We start from the raw sequence: 15,972 nt of genomic DNA, 5'->3' as shown, positions 1-15,972 counted from the left end.
ACATGAACTATGTTGACTTACATTACATGAACTATGCTGACTTACATTACATGAACTATGTTGACTTACATTACATGAACTATGTTGACTTACATTACATGAACTATGCTGACATACATTACACAAACTATGTGGACTTACATTACTTGAACTATGTTGACTTACATTATATGAACTATGTTGACTTACATTACATGAACTATGTTGACTTACATGTACATTACATGAACTATGTTGACTTACATTACATGAACTATGTTGACTTACATTACATGAACTATGCTGACTTACATTACATGAACTATGTTGACTTACATTACATGAACTATGCTGACTTACATTACATGAACTATGCTGACTTACACTACATGAACTATGTTGACTTACATTACATGAACTATGTTAACTTACATTACATGAACTATGTTGACTTACATGTACATTATATGAACTATGCTGACTTACATTACATGAACTATGTTAACTTACATTACATGAACTATGCTGACTTACATTACATGAACTATGTTGACTTACATTACATGAACTATGCTGACTTACATTACATGAACTATGTTGACTTACATTACATGAACTATGCTGACTTACATTACACGAACTATGTTGACTTACATTACATGAACTATGCTGACTTACATGTACATTACATGAACTATGTTGACTTACATTACATGAACTATGTTGACTTACATTATATGAACTATGCTGACTTACATTACATGAACTATGTTAACTTACATTACATGAACTATGTTGACTTACATTACATGAACTATGTTAACTTACATTACATGAACTATGTTGACTTACATTACATGAACTATGCTGACTTACATTACATGAACTATGCTGACTTACACTACATGAACTATGTTGACTTACATTACATGAACTATGTTAACTTACATTACATGAACTATGTTGACTTACATGTACATTATATGAACTATGCTGACTTACATTACATGAACTATGTTAACTTACATTACATGAACTATGCTGACTTACATTACATGAACTATGTTGACTTACATTACATGAACTATGCTGACTTACATTACATGAACTATGTTGACTTACATTACATGAACTATGCTGACTTACATTACATGAACTATGTTGACTTACATTACATGAACTATGTTAACTTACATTACATGAACTATGTTGACTTACATTACATGAACTATGTTGACTTACATTACATGAACTATGCTGACTTACATTACATGAACTATGCTGACTTACATTACATGAACTATGCTGACTTACATTACATGAACTATGTTGACTTGCATTACATGAACTATGTTAACTTACAGTACATGAACTATGCTGACTTACATGTACATTACATGAACTATGTTGACTTACATTACATGAACTATGTTGACTTACATTATATGAACTATGCTGACTTACATTACATGAACTATGTTAACTTACATTACATGAACTATGTTGACTTACATTACACGAACTATGTTAACTTACATTACATGAACTATGTTGACTTACATTACATGAACTATGCTGACTTACATTACATGAACTATGCTGACTTACACTACATGAACTATGTTGACTTACATTACATGAACTATGTTAACTTACATTACATGAACTATGTTGACTTACATGTACATTATATGAACTATGCTGACTTACATTACATGAACTATGCTGACTTACATTACATGAACTATGCTGACTTACATTACATGAACTATGCTGACTTACATTACATGAACTATGTTGACTTACATTACATGAACTATGCTGACTTACATTACATGAACTATGTTGACTTACATTACATGAACTATGCTGACTTACATGTACATTACATGAACTATGTTGACTTACATTACATGAACTATGTTGACTTACATTATATGAACTATGCTGACTTACATTACATGAACTATGTTAACTTACATTACATGAACTATGTTGACTTACATTACATGAACTATGTTGACTTACATTACATGAACTATGTTAACTTACATTACATGAACTATGTTGACTTACATTACATGAACTATGTTAACTTACATTGCATGAACTATGTTGACTTACATTATATGAACTATGTTGACTTACATTACATGAACTATGTTAACTTACATTACATGAACTATGTTGACTTACATTATATGAACTATGTTGACTTACATTACATGAACTATGTTGACTTACATTATATGAACTATGTTGACTTACATTACATGAACTATGTTAACTTACATTATATGAACTATGCTGACTTACATTATATGAACTATGTTGACTTACATTATATGAACTATGCTGACTTACATTATATGAACTATGCTGACTTACATTACATGAACTATGTTAACTTACATTATATGAACTATGCTGACTTACATTATATGAACTATGTTGACTTACATTACATGAACTATGTTAACTTACATTGCATGAACTATGTTGACTTACATTATATGAACTATGTTGACTTACATTACATGAACTATGTTAACTTACATTACATGAACTATGTTGACTTACATTACATGAACTATGTTAACTTACATTACATGAACTATGTTGACTTACATTACATGAACTATGTTGACTTACATTACATGAACTATGCTGACTTACATTACATGAACTATGCTGACTTACATTACATGAACTATGCTGACTTACATTACATGAACTATGTTGACTTGCATTACATGAACTATGTTAACTTACAGTACATGAACTATGTTGACTTACATTATATGAACTATGTTAACTTACATTACATGAACTATGTTAACTTACATTACATGAACTATGTTAACTTACATTACATGAACTATGTTGACTTACATTACATGAACTATGTTAACTTACATTACATGAACTATGTTGACTTACATTACATGAACTATGTTAACTTACATTACATGAACTATGCTGACTTACATTACATGAACTATGTTGACTTACATTACATGAACTATGCTGACTTACATTACATGAACTATGTTGACTTACATTACATGAACTATGCTGACTTACATGTACATTACATGAACTATGTTGACTTACATTACATGAACTATGTTGACTTACATTATATGAACTATGCTGACTTACATTACATGAACTATGTTAACTTACATTACATGAACTATGTTGACTTACATTACATGAACTATGTTGACTTACATTACATGAACTATGTTAACTTACATTACATGAACTATGTTGACTTACATTACATGAACTATGTTAACTTACATTGCATGAACTATGTTGACTTACATTATATGAACTATGTTGACTTACATTACATGAACTATGTTAACTTACATTACATGAACTATGTTGACTTACATTATATGAACTATGTTGACTTACATTACATGAACTATGTTGACTTACATTATATGAACTATGTTGACTTACATTACATGAACTATGTTAACTTACATTATATGAACTATGCTGACTTACATTATATGAACTATGTTGACTTACATTATATGAACTATGCTGACTTACATTATATGAACTATGCTGACTTACATTACATGAACTATGTTAACTTACATTATATGAACTATGCTGACTTACATTATATGAACTATGTTGACTTACATTACATGAACTATGTTAACTTACATTGCATGAACTATGTTGACTTACATTATATGAACTATGCTGACTTACATTACATGAACTATGTTAACTTACATTACATGAACTATGTTGACTTACATTACATGAACTATGTTAACTTACATTACATGAACTATGTTGACTTACATTACATGAACTATGTTGACTTACATTACATGAACTATGCTGACTTACATTACATGAACTATGCTGACTTACATTACATGAACTATGCTGACTTACATTACATGAACTATGTTGACTTGCATTACATGAACTATGTTAACTTACAGTACATGAACTATGTTGACTTACATTATATGAACTATGTTAACTTACATTACATGAACTATGTTAACTTACATTACATGAACTATGTTAACTTACATTACATGAACTATGTTGACTTACATTACATGAACTATGTTAACTTACATTACATGAACTATGTTGACTTACATTATATATCGTCTGCATTGCCGTTGCTATTCTAAGTTATAACATTGCATAAGTAAACACTCAATTGCTGTCATATCTAATTGGGATAACCAAATACAGCTTACATCAGCAGAGTTGTCTCTTTGTGAAGGGTATTTCTGTATCTCAGCAGTATAGTAGACAGTGAGCTCTTCCGTGCTCTAAACCAGTATTGACAACATGAACATTCACGATAGATGTACCAACACAATAGAGGTACCAACACGATAGAGGTACCAACATAACTAAAAACAGCAGCGGAAGAAAGCAATCAAGTCCATAGTGAGCGAAGAGGCTGAACGTGGTCTAATCAGCAAAGTTGATGCGAATGAACAAAGGTGCCACATGGAATCATTTGTGCTGTGAAGACGATCCTGCTGATAATACCAATAGCAGACAAATCACTATTTGATAAAAACCTGAAGATTAGTTAATGATTCATAGATCAGTGACCCTCAGCTTTGCTCAGTAGTTCATCTACACTGAGATGTCAAAGTGTGTTGACACAAAGTTATGTAAAAGTACTAGTGCGTAAAAGCAGACAAATCCTTGTTTTTTGACTCACTTCGTTCCACAGGTAGATAAAATGGTCATAACGAATCATAAAAAAATAGAAACTATCCTGGAAGCAAATGGTCGATCCACCACCAGCAGCGAGCAAGCAAGCAGGTATTCTTTTGGGATAAGGAGACAATAGGCAGGCAGCATGCAGCGCAACCAGAGCACAACTGAGTATACCATGAGACAGGAAGTCATGCACATGAAAGCAGGAACAACGATTAACGGGCAGCAAGCAGCAAACCTACGTCACTTTTAGAGGACAACGATTCAGAATCGAAACCCTTTGGAACACTGCTCTGCCCGAAATGTTTAATTCTGCTCTCTGATTGGTGGAGCATCCTTTCAAGGTCAGTGATTCGTGCCTCTGAAGTGCCAAGAGAGGACAAAAGGTCACCTATCCTAGCTGCGTGTTGATCTTCGATTGCGGAAAGTGTTTGATTCAGCTCATTCTCAAGGATGTTTTTACATTCTAACTCGGTGGCCTGTGTGAGGAGAGGCTTGTTAGTAAAATTCAAGTCAAATCACAGACCTCTACAGTAACACTGTTAGCTCAAGACAATGACACGTTCCTTATTTACAGCAACCAAGGAGGGAAAACTCCAAACACTGATTGCCAGATATATGAAACCGCAAACCGCTATAAAGGATGCAATATTTCTACTTTAGATGTTCACACCCTGTACAAATTCAACAACCAGCTTACAAGGATAATCTGGTACGAATCGCTAGCTGTGGAGTATTTCTAATGTCTACAGGAATATAGTAAGATAGGAACTTTTAGGAGCCAATAGATTGTCTTATTGGTTTAGTAATTCAAATAAAACACAGAATAAGTTTAAATTGACTTATTATTTATTCAATAAACAGTTAGCTTGCTTTTGACGATTTAATTTACTTGAATGGCACTCCAAACTGCAATAATGTACGGAGAGTTATGTTATCTAGATAAACAGCAATAATGCACTAAGGCAGAATTAGGTTACCTGGATAAACAGCAATAACACAATCAGGCAGCTAGGTTATCTAGATAAACAGCAATAACGTACTCAGGCAGAGTTAGATTATTTGGATAAACAGCAATAATGTACTCAAGCAGAGATATGTTCTCTGGATAAACAGCTATAACGTATTAAAGTAGAAATATGTTATATGGATAAACAGCGATAATGTACCTAGGTTATTAGGATAAACCATCTATTGTGGATAGCTGTAATCTGAATAACGCAAAATATTTTCAGAACTATCACTAAGATCCTATACACCTAGAGCAATCATTCAGCACTGACCAGTGATTTTTATATAAGCAAAAAACAGCTTGAATGCTATATAGAGTGGTAGAGTGGATGTCTAAGATTTTTATCAAGTGAATCTCCACAATTTTTTATCAATCGTTAATATGGGATGGTGATGGTTTCATCCAAACACCATTTAGGCATGGTTAACTGCTTTTTCTTGTTTTTAAATTTGGCCGTGACAGCCTCAGTCAGAATGTATGAGACAATTTCCAAATGATTACTAATGAATTTGAATCGCGATGTTACTACAAGTAACAAATAATGTTATGTTGAAACCTACACGCTATGATCGAGCACATTTTTCAAAAATTGACGCACTATTTCAATTCCACGATGATAACTTAGATATTTTTTAAGATTTAAAAGTACATAAGGATGATGTAATACGAGTTTTTAGCAGTTTCAACGACAAACTTTTTCACTAATCAATAAAAGTAAAAGGCTTCCTAAAGTCAAAAACACCCAAACTGTAATGGCAGCGAAGCAAAAGGTACAACTGACCGTGTGGCTGCGAGAAACCATTAGAACAAATTGTTTCAAAAAAGTTAAAAGAAACGTATGTTTTACTATTTTCTGTAAATCCTTACATCATTACTGAAGCAGAATACAACTAAAGATGCACAAATACATGTTATAAACTCTACACAAGGATTTTAGGCTTGTCACTTACAGCCACTCTGTCTCTCTCAGCGATGAGAGACAACTCCAGAGAACTGATCACTTCTTCTTTCTCATCGAGCTGCTGCCGGGTAGAGTGAAGCTGCTTGCGCAGTTCCTCAGAGTTGGACGTTGTACTAGAAGAGAGTTGCTCTATCTTGACCATGAGCTCCTAGAGACAAGCAAAAAGATGATATGTATAATCTTTTTATTGGCACTAGTAAACCATAAAAAAACGATGTTTTTTATTACATGCCAAAAATATAAATGAGAAGACAGAAAAGATGAATTATTGCGCGAGTTGAACCAAATTGTTCTAAAATGTGGTAGTCTATTAGTATCGTGGAGGAGTCGAGACAACGAATTATAAAATGGTACTTGTTATAAAAAATACTACTGTTTCTTTTCTACGTGTAAAACATGATCCTGTCTGACCGCAGCAAGATAAAAGCTGAACAAAAGTTTAGAGTAGTCACTTCCAAACATTGCCTTTAGGAAAGTTCTGGAAGGAACGAACATCTCTGACAAGCCGGGACAGACAACTATGGCGCACTCTACGCTCGAAGAGGTCAAAAGAGCCAAACCCTCAGTCGGTCAAAGAGGGCAGATTGAGATCGAATGAACCAACCAGTTAAACATACATTATTCTGCTGATTGAGTGAATGTTTCTGAGCCTTCAGATCGTGAATCAACGATGACTTTTCATCAAGTTCTGCTTCCAGTAGAGCAACAGAAGCAGCTGCAGGTTCTGCCTTCTTGAGCTCTTCAGAAATTGACCAGTTTTGTTTCTTTAGTTCCTGCAAAAGTACAAATGTTCTGTTAATATTGGCTGTCAGCTCTATTAGTGAGCAATATTTACAGCTGACTGTACTTACAACAGACAATAGTACATACAGTAGTTATTCGTACCAGCTGTAGTTAACAGAACGCGCAGTCGTCTACAATAATAACGATAATAGTAGATATGATGTCTGCTTAGTTTACTGCAAGCAGAGGTTGTGCCTGTTTTTAAGAGCCAGTGTTACACAAACAATGACTCTGTGATTTTGGCTGGACACGTATTAGTCGAGTGGTAAGGGAACCCAGACAACTGAAAACATGCAAAGTTGCGGAGAGCTATTTAATGTTGGATGTCACTTTTTGGGATATCAACCCCAACCCGTTGTTTGCAGGTCACACATTCTAGACCACTCTGGGCTACTACTACTAGCACATAGATTCTTTCTGTAAAATGTAATTAGCTGCCAAAACTCCACTCCTTGCTCAAACATCTGTTGACATACTGGTGTCGTGTTAGGAGGGGACAACTCTATTGTTTATTGCAGGAGGTAGACTTTAGCCACGCGTCCATTCGCGTGGCTGAAATCATGGTTAGATGTTGGAAAATATATTGCACCACATGGGATTCACACTTGGACTTTAGGCTTATCATCCAGACAAGCTACCATATGCACCACCAAACCACATTTACTACATTTTGGAATTATTGTACAAACACAAAGGGTACTCATTCGTAAACTAATGATCATCCTTTCATCTGTCCGAGGCCATAGTTGTACGTCGAGAAAGAAATTGTACCATATGAGATTCGAACCTGTGACTTTCAGCGTGATATACTGACACTCTGCACCACTGACACGCTCACTGGCATTTCTAAATAATTGTACATAATTATAGTTATTACACCCGATGATCTATCACTGCTCACTAGATCGCTAGGTACTAGTGATTATAATAGAACTTACATTATTTTTGTTACGAAACTCTTCGACTTCCAACTGCACTTGACTAAGTTTGTCTTCGAGCTGCAGAAGCTGATGGGAGTTGTCTCCAGCGCCTAAGACAACAAATACCTCAACAAATACTTTCGCAAACCGAATATTATTTCAAGTAATAACTGATTTAATCAAATAAATGCCCTAGTCCAGTGGTTCCCAAATGGTGGGGAATTCTCTCCAAAGGGGAAAATTTTTATTTTCAGGAGGAGAATTCTGGCCTTTATTTATAAATTTTTGCTGATACATTGTATTTGCAAAGCTGTGCATAATAGTTACATGCTGCATATTGTTGTTTGTTGTTAATAAACTGGGTGTTTATTACATTGTGTACTGTCTTATCATTCATAGTTTCATCATACTTTCTATAACTTTGGGGATTTTCCACTTCCTTGTCACTCAATAAGATGCTGACCAGATCTTTATAAAGATAGTTAATTGGGAACCCTAATTGGGAACCCCTGCTCTAAACCGACTGGTAAGTCGGTTTAGAACAGGGTAACTGGTAACTGCCCTAGTCTGTTGCAAGCCTAAACAAAACTCGGATAAAACATCTGTATAAATTATATATAGGTATACATGTAATGGTGAAAACCTGTAACAAATACATGTTAGAATTGTTTTACTACATAATAAATAAAGAAGTACAAAAAACCAGAAAAATAACAAATAAAAACTATGAGCAGCCTGTTTGTTTATCTAAGGCTGTCTAGATGAGGCAAAGGGAAAAGGTTTGAGAATGGCAGTCAGAAACGGTGGAAGTTGTATTGCTGCCTTGAGTTTGTTTTGCTCAGAATAAATGTTTTTAAAAACGTAAATAAAAAAATTTATTTACATCGGCATGAACTGAAAAACTGTCATCTTGAACCAAACGGAAAACTTAAATGGCTAGAAACAAAAGTTGTCCTCCCTTGTTGGTAGTCCATGATAACTCCATACTATACAACAAAAAGTCGGTAATTACCATTTACTGACTTTTGCTAGCAAAGGAAACTGAGTGAGACATGTTCCAAGTCGTAATCGTAAGAAGCAAATGTGCCAAATGATGGAATAAACCAACGGGCCAAAATACGAATGACCTTTCGGTTTTTCGTATCTAAAGATGTCTTTCACAAGTCGAAGCAAAATTTCTACCAACAGACGTTTTGTAACTTAAAAATCTCGTACGTAAAGTCTTTCATAAGTAAAAGCTCCGCTATAGTTACAAGTATAAAATTTAACATAACATGTCAGCAACATAACATGAAATTTTCATACCATAATATGACATAATGATATATATGACATAGATATGACATAATGAATTACATGCCTAGGATATGACATAATGAAGTACATGCCCAAAGTATGACAACCATTACATAACCATTAACATGTCAACAAGGTAGCGGAATAGTTTACATGCTCAGATTATGAACTATATATACACGCCTACATAATAACACAAGTATTATGCATAGCTGCAGCGTAACATAATCAGACAGATATACGCTCACATACATCGGTGACTGTAATCATAGGATCACCGAGCAATTCTTTTCATTATCCTGGTCATTTATGGCATAAACTCACTCTCTTTAGTATCTCAGACCATATGTACTACACAATACACATTAGAGAAGAAAGTTTAGTAGACACTCTGTAGTATTCTCAAGGAATGTAATCTATTTATTGGGGGCCCATTTTATTTTATCCTGTGATTGACAATAGGGGCTGGTCCACTTAATAATAAGATGCTACGATTACTCAAAAGGCAAAGAACTTACTTTCATACGTACAGTACATACACGTACAGTCGCACGTACAGGTATGTTCAAATTCTACGTTATACATATATAGCAAATTTGGTTAACGAATATAAACTTAATTTTCACTAGATTTTTTGTCATAGAGCACAGATACTATTATGTTACACCAAAACCAGACTAAAAAAGCAAACATCATTGAATATTTAATAGTATTCATGTGTAGAACATCTTTAGCTTTCCATCTATGTGCATATTGTCATACTTCATGTAATAAATACTTAACGAACTATCAATTAATAACAAATTAGTAAAATGCTCGGAGTTGCACGGGTATTAAAAATCAGCTTATAAACAATGACAGGCAATGTAGTTGCCTGCCACTTGCCATTAGCCTGGCACATTGCCAATGGCTAATTTGCGTGAGCTAGTAATGTATAGCTAAAGTTGCTAATAAGAGCCGTGAGAGCAAGCATAAAATGACATTCACCCACATAGCGACATATATCGCCAAATGAATCCATAAATCTCACGTAGCTTAATTGGTAAGATATTTGCTTGGTGAATAGGAGGTTCTGAGTTCAAATCCAGCAAGAAACAAATATTTCATTCCTAAATTTTAATAGCTATAGCTGGACAAACCGAAACATAAGCACAAACTTTGAGATTTATAGATAATGGATGTGTTCAAGTATCCCATAATTACGATCACCACTGCAACTCGGGAATCTTACCAGCAATCCCGTTCTGCTGAGGTTTGGTGACAGAGTCTACACGCTCTAAGTCAGCAGTAACCTGAGCGAGTTGGGTCTCCAGGCTAGTCAGCTCTCTCTGCTTCTCATCCAATGAGGACTGTAGTTCTGCTACACCTGCTTCCCTGCAGGTATGGAGTTACTAGTTTATCACATTTCACGCCTGGAACTTTTCTATAGTTAAGTTAATTATGAGTGTTGATTTTCTCTGCCAGCAAACCCTTTCATTCAAGTTGACTTTCTCTTTGACTATCTACTTCCCCTTTAACTATTGGCTTTCACTTTGACTATCTCATTTCCCTTCAACTATCAACTTTCTCTTTTACTATCTCAGACTTTCGCTTTAATTATGGAGTTTCCCTTTACCTATCAACTTACGCTGTAACGATTAACACTCTCTTTGACTATCTACTTTCACTTTAACTAACGATTTTCTGTTTTGCTAGCTTTCCTTGCTGTAACTATTTTTACTGATTTTCTCTGAGTATTTACTTTCTATTTAACCATTTAATTTTTTGGGACTAATTACTTTCTCTTTGGCTAATTAATTTTCTTCTGTTGATATGTTGTCTCTTTACCTACCTTTGTTTTTCACCATATAATAAAAAGTTCAGCTATACACTGAAGGTATTCTCAAAATAAAAATTAAAATGGGAAAAATTATTTTGAAATACTATATGCAAACAATCGAAAAAAACATGCTAAGTTCGGATAATCTACACCTAGACTATTTTGTAAGTTACATTACTTCCATCACTATCTCTAACAGCCTAAACTACCATTCACCTGTCTCCAAGGTAACAGAACATTAAAAGCCTCATTTAATTGACTTCTAGTGCTCTGGAAGTCTAGTTCGCCCTGAGAGATTGCGAGGTTTATTAATTATACGCAAGCACAAAACGCCTCAAGGTTTTCGGTCACCAGAATGTTAGAGCATTGGGTCTAGTAAGCTAGGCAAGGTCAAGTCCAATATGATGTAATCCTTCTTCCCAACTGTAGCTACAGATGGACATGGCTCTTATTATAGTAAAGATTATTTTGTTAATTTACTTGTTTAGACTGTATAATTGAGTATTAAAAAGTCTTAATAGATTTTGGTAAAATTGGTAAAATAGATTGGTAAAATGAATTGGTAAAATGAATAATGGTCAAACCTTAACTTATGATCGCCTTAATAAATTTTTCGACATTAGATGGAAAATTTGAGCAAATATTTATTTTAACATGCAGAATGATTTCAACATGTAATGTTCGAGGTTTTTTGAAACATTACTTCTTTTTAAAATAAATACGCATATACGCAGTTTTTCTTCACATTGTTTAGTTTTTAAGCGCTCTATGCATTGCTCTATGCATTGCTCTATGCATTGCTCTATGCATTGTTATTTTAGAAATCCTGGATTCCAAAAATAATGCAAACTGACAGTGGGGAAAAGGAAAATTAAAAACTTTTAGAATTAAAACAGTTAAAAAACGACCATATTTCTTCAAATTGATTCTCTGAAGAATGAATTGATTCTCTGCAACTAGTAATGAAGAAACTGACCAGGACGATTAAAAATAAAACATAGAGAATATCGGAAAAAAGCAAACAAAAATGAAAACAAAGTTAGTTTAACATGCTGGTAGTCTTGTGAGAGTAGCTACATATCCCTATCGCCACTACAATACATATTCCGTATAATACATTCCGATTCGTCTGTCTTTAACACTAAAGCAAAGTGACAGAAATCAAAATCTACTGCTGTTCACTATTTCTTTATTTGCTTAGATTATTTTAGATATTCTTTAGTTTTGATATATACCAGACATTTCCAAAGATATTCTAGATATTTTAGATAGTTTTTATACATACGATAATTTAGTTTCTTAAATAAAATTTAGTTTTCACATATAACGGATTTGCTTTAATAGCCTATGTTACTACTGGATGTACTCATGATTAAGTTTTTGAGCTGTGAGATGGATTACAAACAAGCTATATTCCTATAAGAATATTTGCTCCACTTTATGATGATCTCAACATACAAAGTAAATACTGAAACAGAGTAATCCTGTATGTCTAGGTTAGACTATAGAGTGTGGTGTGTGTATGGGAATATTAGCTCCAACTTACAATAGCTTGAACATATAAAAAACACATTAAATTGGTTTTTATTTCTCTTCAAACATCAAATACATCTTTCATCTTTGTGCTTAGAAGCATCCATCACTCACTCATTGGCAAAAACTCGCCTCTTTTTATACCCTATTCTCATTCTACACAGTTGTTTTTTTCTAAATTCTCTATTTTCAACAAAAAATTTTTTTTTAGCAAGTTTCTTCCTTATTTTTGAATGATTTTCTGTTGAGATTTCAAAATTTTTATTTTCAGCTCCAATTTCAAGTAATATCATCTTGTTTTTCCAATATTTTCAAATTCTTTTGTGTCAACCTAACTCACGGCATATCTTAACAATAGTTGTCATTCGTTGAAATCATCTCTTTGCATCTGAATATCACAAAAATACATCGTACCTCTTCCTACAAATCACTTGCAAATAAGATATTTGCTTGAGAGAATCTTGACTTACAGCTCGAGAATTTTATTGTTGTCGGCAAGAGAAGTGGTCGAAATTGTTTCAGCAGCGGTTTGCTTGGCAGCGAGTATCTCTGAGTGCAGCTCCTAAAACAATGTAGAAAGATGCTTGTAACAGCGATACGATGGTTACTACGTGTTACAAATTAGAACATTCTATCAAAACAATTGAGACAATGTATGTCACCAACTTATAGCATCTTTGTACTTTCCTTGTAAACGTATAACATTTTTTTCTTGTGGAATACGAATATAATAATAATACGGAATAATATGAATAATACAAATATAGCAATACAAATGGCTGCACTAATGTTATTGTTAATCTGTTAACAATATCTTAATAATCTGTTAATAATCTTAATAATAATGTAAATCTGTATTAGATAATAGATATTTGATAATCCACATTGGCTAATAAACATCCTAAACTTCAATAAGCAAATTGGAGAGTATAGGAAAGATGGCATAGTCTTCACACCCATGAAGCGAAATCTCATAGATCAATCTATTTGTCAAAACAACATTTAGTAACATCGGTGGATGTAGTCACAACAAATATCTACAGAATATGTCAGCAACTAATTGTATGTGTGTTTGTAACCATGCCTTTGGAGGACCCAGGCCTTTAGACGACCCAAGCATACAACATATAGAAAAGTATATATAACCTCACGACCTCCGAGCTAAAACAGTCCTCACCTTGATCTCAAGATCTTTGTCTCTTAGGTGCTCGCGTAGCTGCTGCAGTTGCCCCTCTGTCGCGAGAACTTTAGCCTGTGATTCCGAGATTTCTTTATCAAGGTGAGATTTTTGGTAGGAAAGTTCCTCCACTCTCTTACTAAACTCAGTGCAACGCAGATTCTCCTGTCGGTAGGCCTCATTAGCACTACAAGATACGCACATGAACTAACATAATCACATACATAGTGAGCATAACTCCTCTAATAGCTCAAACTAAAAACATAGTGAGCATAACTCCTGCAACAGCTCAAACAAATACATAGTGAGCATAAATCCTCAAATGGCTCAAAAATACATTGTGCGCATAACCCCTCTAACAGCTCAAACAAACAAATACATAGTGAGCATAACTCCTGCAACAGCTCAATCTTAAAACATAGTGAGCATAACTTCTGCAACAGCTCAAACAAATACATAGTGAGCATAACTTTTCTACAAGTTTGGACCTAACAAAGATAAGTCCAATTTATCGCACACAAGCTTACAGACAGAAATTATTTTCTCTTAGGAAATACCTAATTTACATCAGAGCTCTCAGTAATGAAATGATGAGTCACTTTCTATGTTTTGATACTTTGATCGCAAAATATCAAAATTTTCATGAGAATCAACAAAACAAGTGGTTATACACTGGAACTATATGCTGTGTTTTGTTCTTTAACCCTTTCGCAGGCGAATTTTCAAAACTAAATCAGACTCCCATGGGCAAATTAATTTTCCAAAATATCAATTTTTTTTAAAAGGTTCATACACTTTTCTGTGTGCTATTATGTGCATACATCTATGTTTAAAGGTGCATATGTATACATGTATATGTCTATAGGCATATATATATTATAAACAAATAAAAATGTATAACATAAAATATATGCTTTTCATAATAATTGTCTATTTACGAATGATATTTTCAAAAGCATTCTCCTTTACAAAGGCCCACATCACAGTCTTTGCACCATGTACTTGTTTGTGTAACAAAGAGCTCCCACAAAAATGTACTTCCTGGATTGACAGGCTTAAAAAACTTTTCAAAATACTCTACTGGTTGAGCATCTACTAGAGTAAATACTGGGCCTATCACTGCTATAAACTGCTGAATTGTAGGAGATTTATCTCTGTTTATGTTGGTTATATTCTGCCAGGCACTGGCATCACTCCTACTCACATCCTCATCATTACTGCTACCAGCCTTTTTATCACTGTCACTTCCAGATTTAAAGTCATTACAATCACAATTCAAACCTGATTCACTGTCATCTCTTGCTACTAAATCTAAAAAGTCACTGTCAGCTCTGAATCTCTTAGTAATTTCGGTACTAGTACTTGCTTTATTAGAATAATCTCGGAAGGTTGTTTTAAAAATCGCCATGACGGTAAACTAAAGTCAAACTCTCAAAAAATTCGGTAAATAAAAGCTAAAACCGAAACAAGAAAAATAAAAGTGAATAAATTATTTAGAACAATTTTCTAATTTTTTTCGAAAGTTTATTTATTCATCACTGCTAAAAACGATCGTTTTTTTTCAACCTTGAAGTCAAATTTTGAGGCTAACCTAAACTACTATATTGTAGCTTGCTATTGGTAAAAAAAGTAAACAAAAAACAGCATTTAGCTAACCAGAAACGGCAATAATAAAATACGTTACCGAAACGACAAAAACGTCGCACTGCCCATTAGCAGCCGTATCGCAAAGCGACAAAAACGTCGCACTGCCCGCGAAAGGGT

The 15,972-nt window shown here is 33.8% G+C and overlaps 1 protein-coding gene across 3 annotated transcripts in view; it reads right to left on the bottom strand.

The window, feature by feature from the left end:
- LOC137396494 (putative leucine-rich repeat-containing protein DDB_G0290503) overlaps positions 1 to 15,972 on the bottom strand; it is a 53,865-nt gene that overhangs the window by 17,563 nt on the left and 20,330 nt on the right. For 2 of the 3 annotated variants that reach the window (XM_068082791.1, XM_068082792.1), the window contains 7 exons: positions 14,209 to 14,395; positions 13,502 to 13,593; positions 10,911 to 11,053; positions 8,402 to 8,493; positions 7,298 to 7,453; positions 6,670 to 6,828; positions 4,950 to 5,186 (listed from right to left, as the gene is read on the bottom strand). In XM_068082791.1, the coding sequence (XP_067938892.1) occupies positions 4,950 to 5,186; positions 6,670 to 6,828; positions 7,298 to 7,453; positions 8,402 to 8,493; positions 10,911 to 11,053; positions 13,502 to 13,593; positions 14,209 to 14,395 (1,066 nt within the window). The remainder of the gene's footprint in view (positions 1 to 4,949; positions 5,187 to 6,669; positions 6,829 to 7,297; positions 7,454 to 8,401; positions 8,494 to 10,910; positions 11,054 to 13,501; positions 13,594 to 14,208; positions 14,396 to 15,972) is intronic. The other variant, XM_068082793.1, reaches the window with a different exon arrangement.

This window comes from Watersipora subatra, chromosome 5, assembly GCF_963576615.1.
Source record: "Watersipora subatra chromosome 5, tzWatSuba1.1, whole genome shotgun sequence".
Classification (NCBI taxonomy): Eukaryota; Metazoa; Bryozoa; class Gymnolaemata; order Cheilostomatida; family Watersiporidae; genus Watersipora; species Watersipora subatra.
This window is presented reverse-complemented; position numbering and strand designations above follow the sequence as displayed.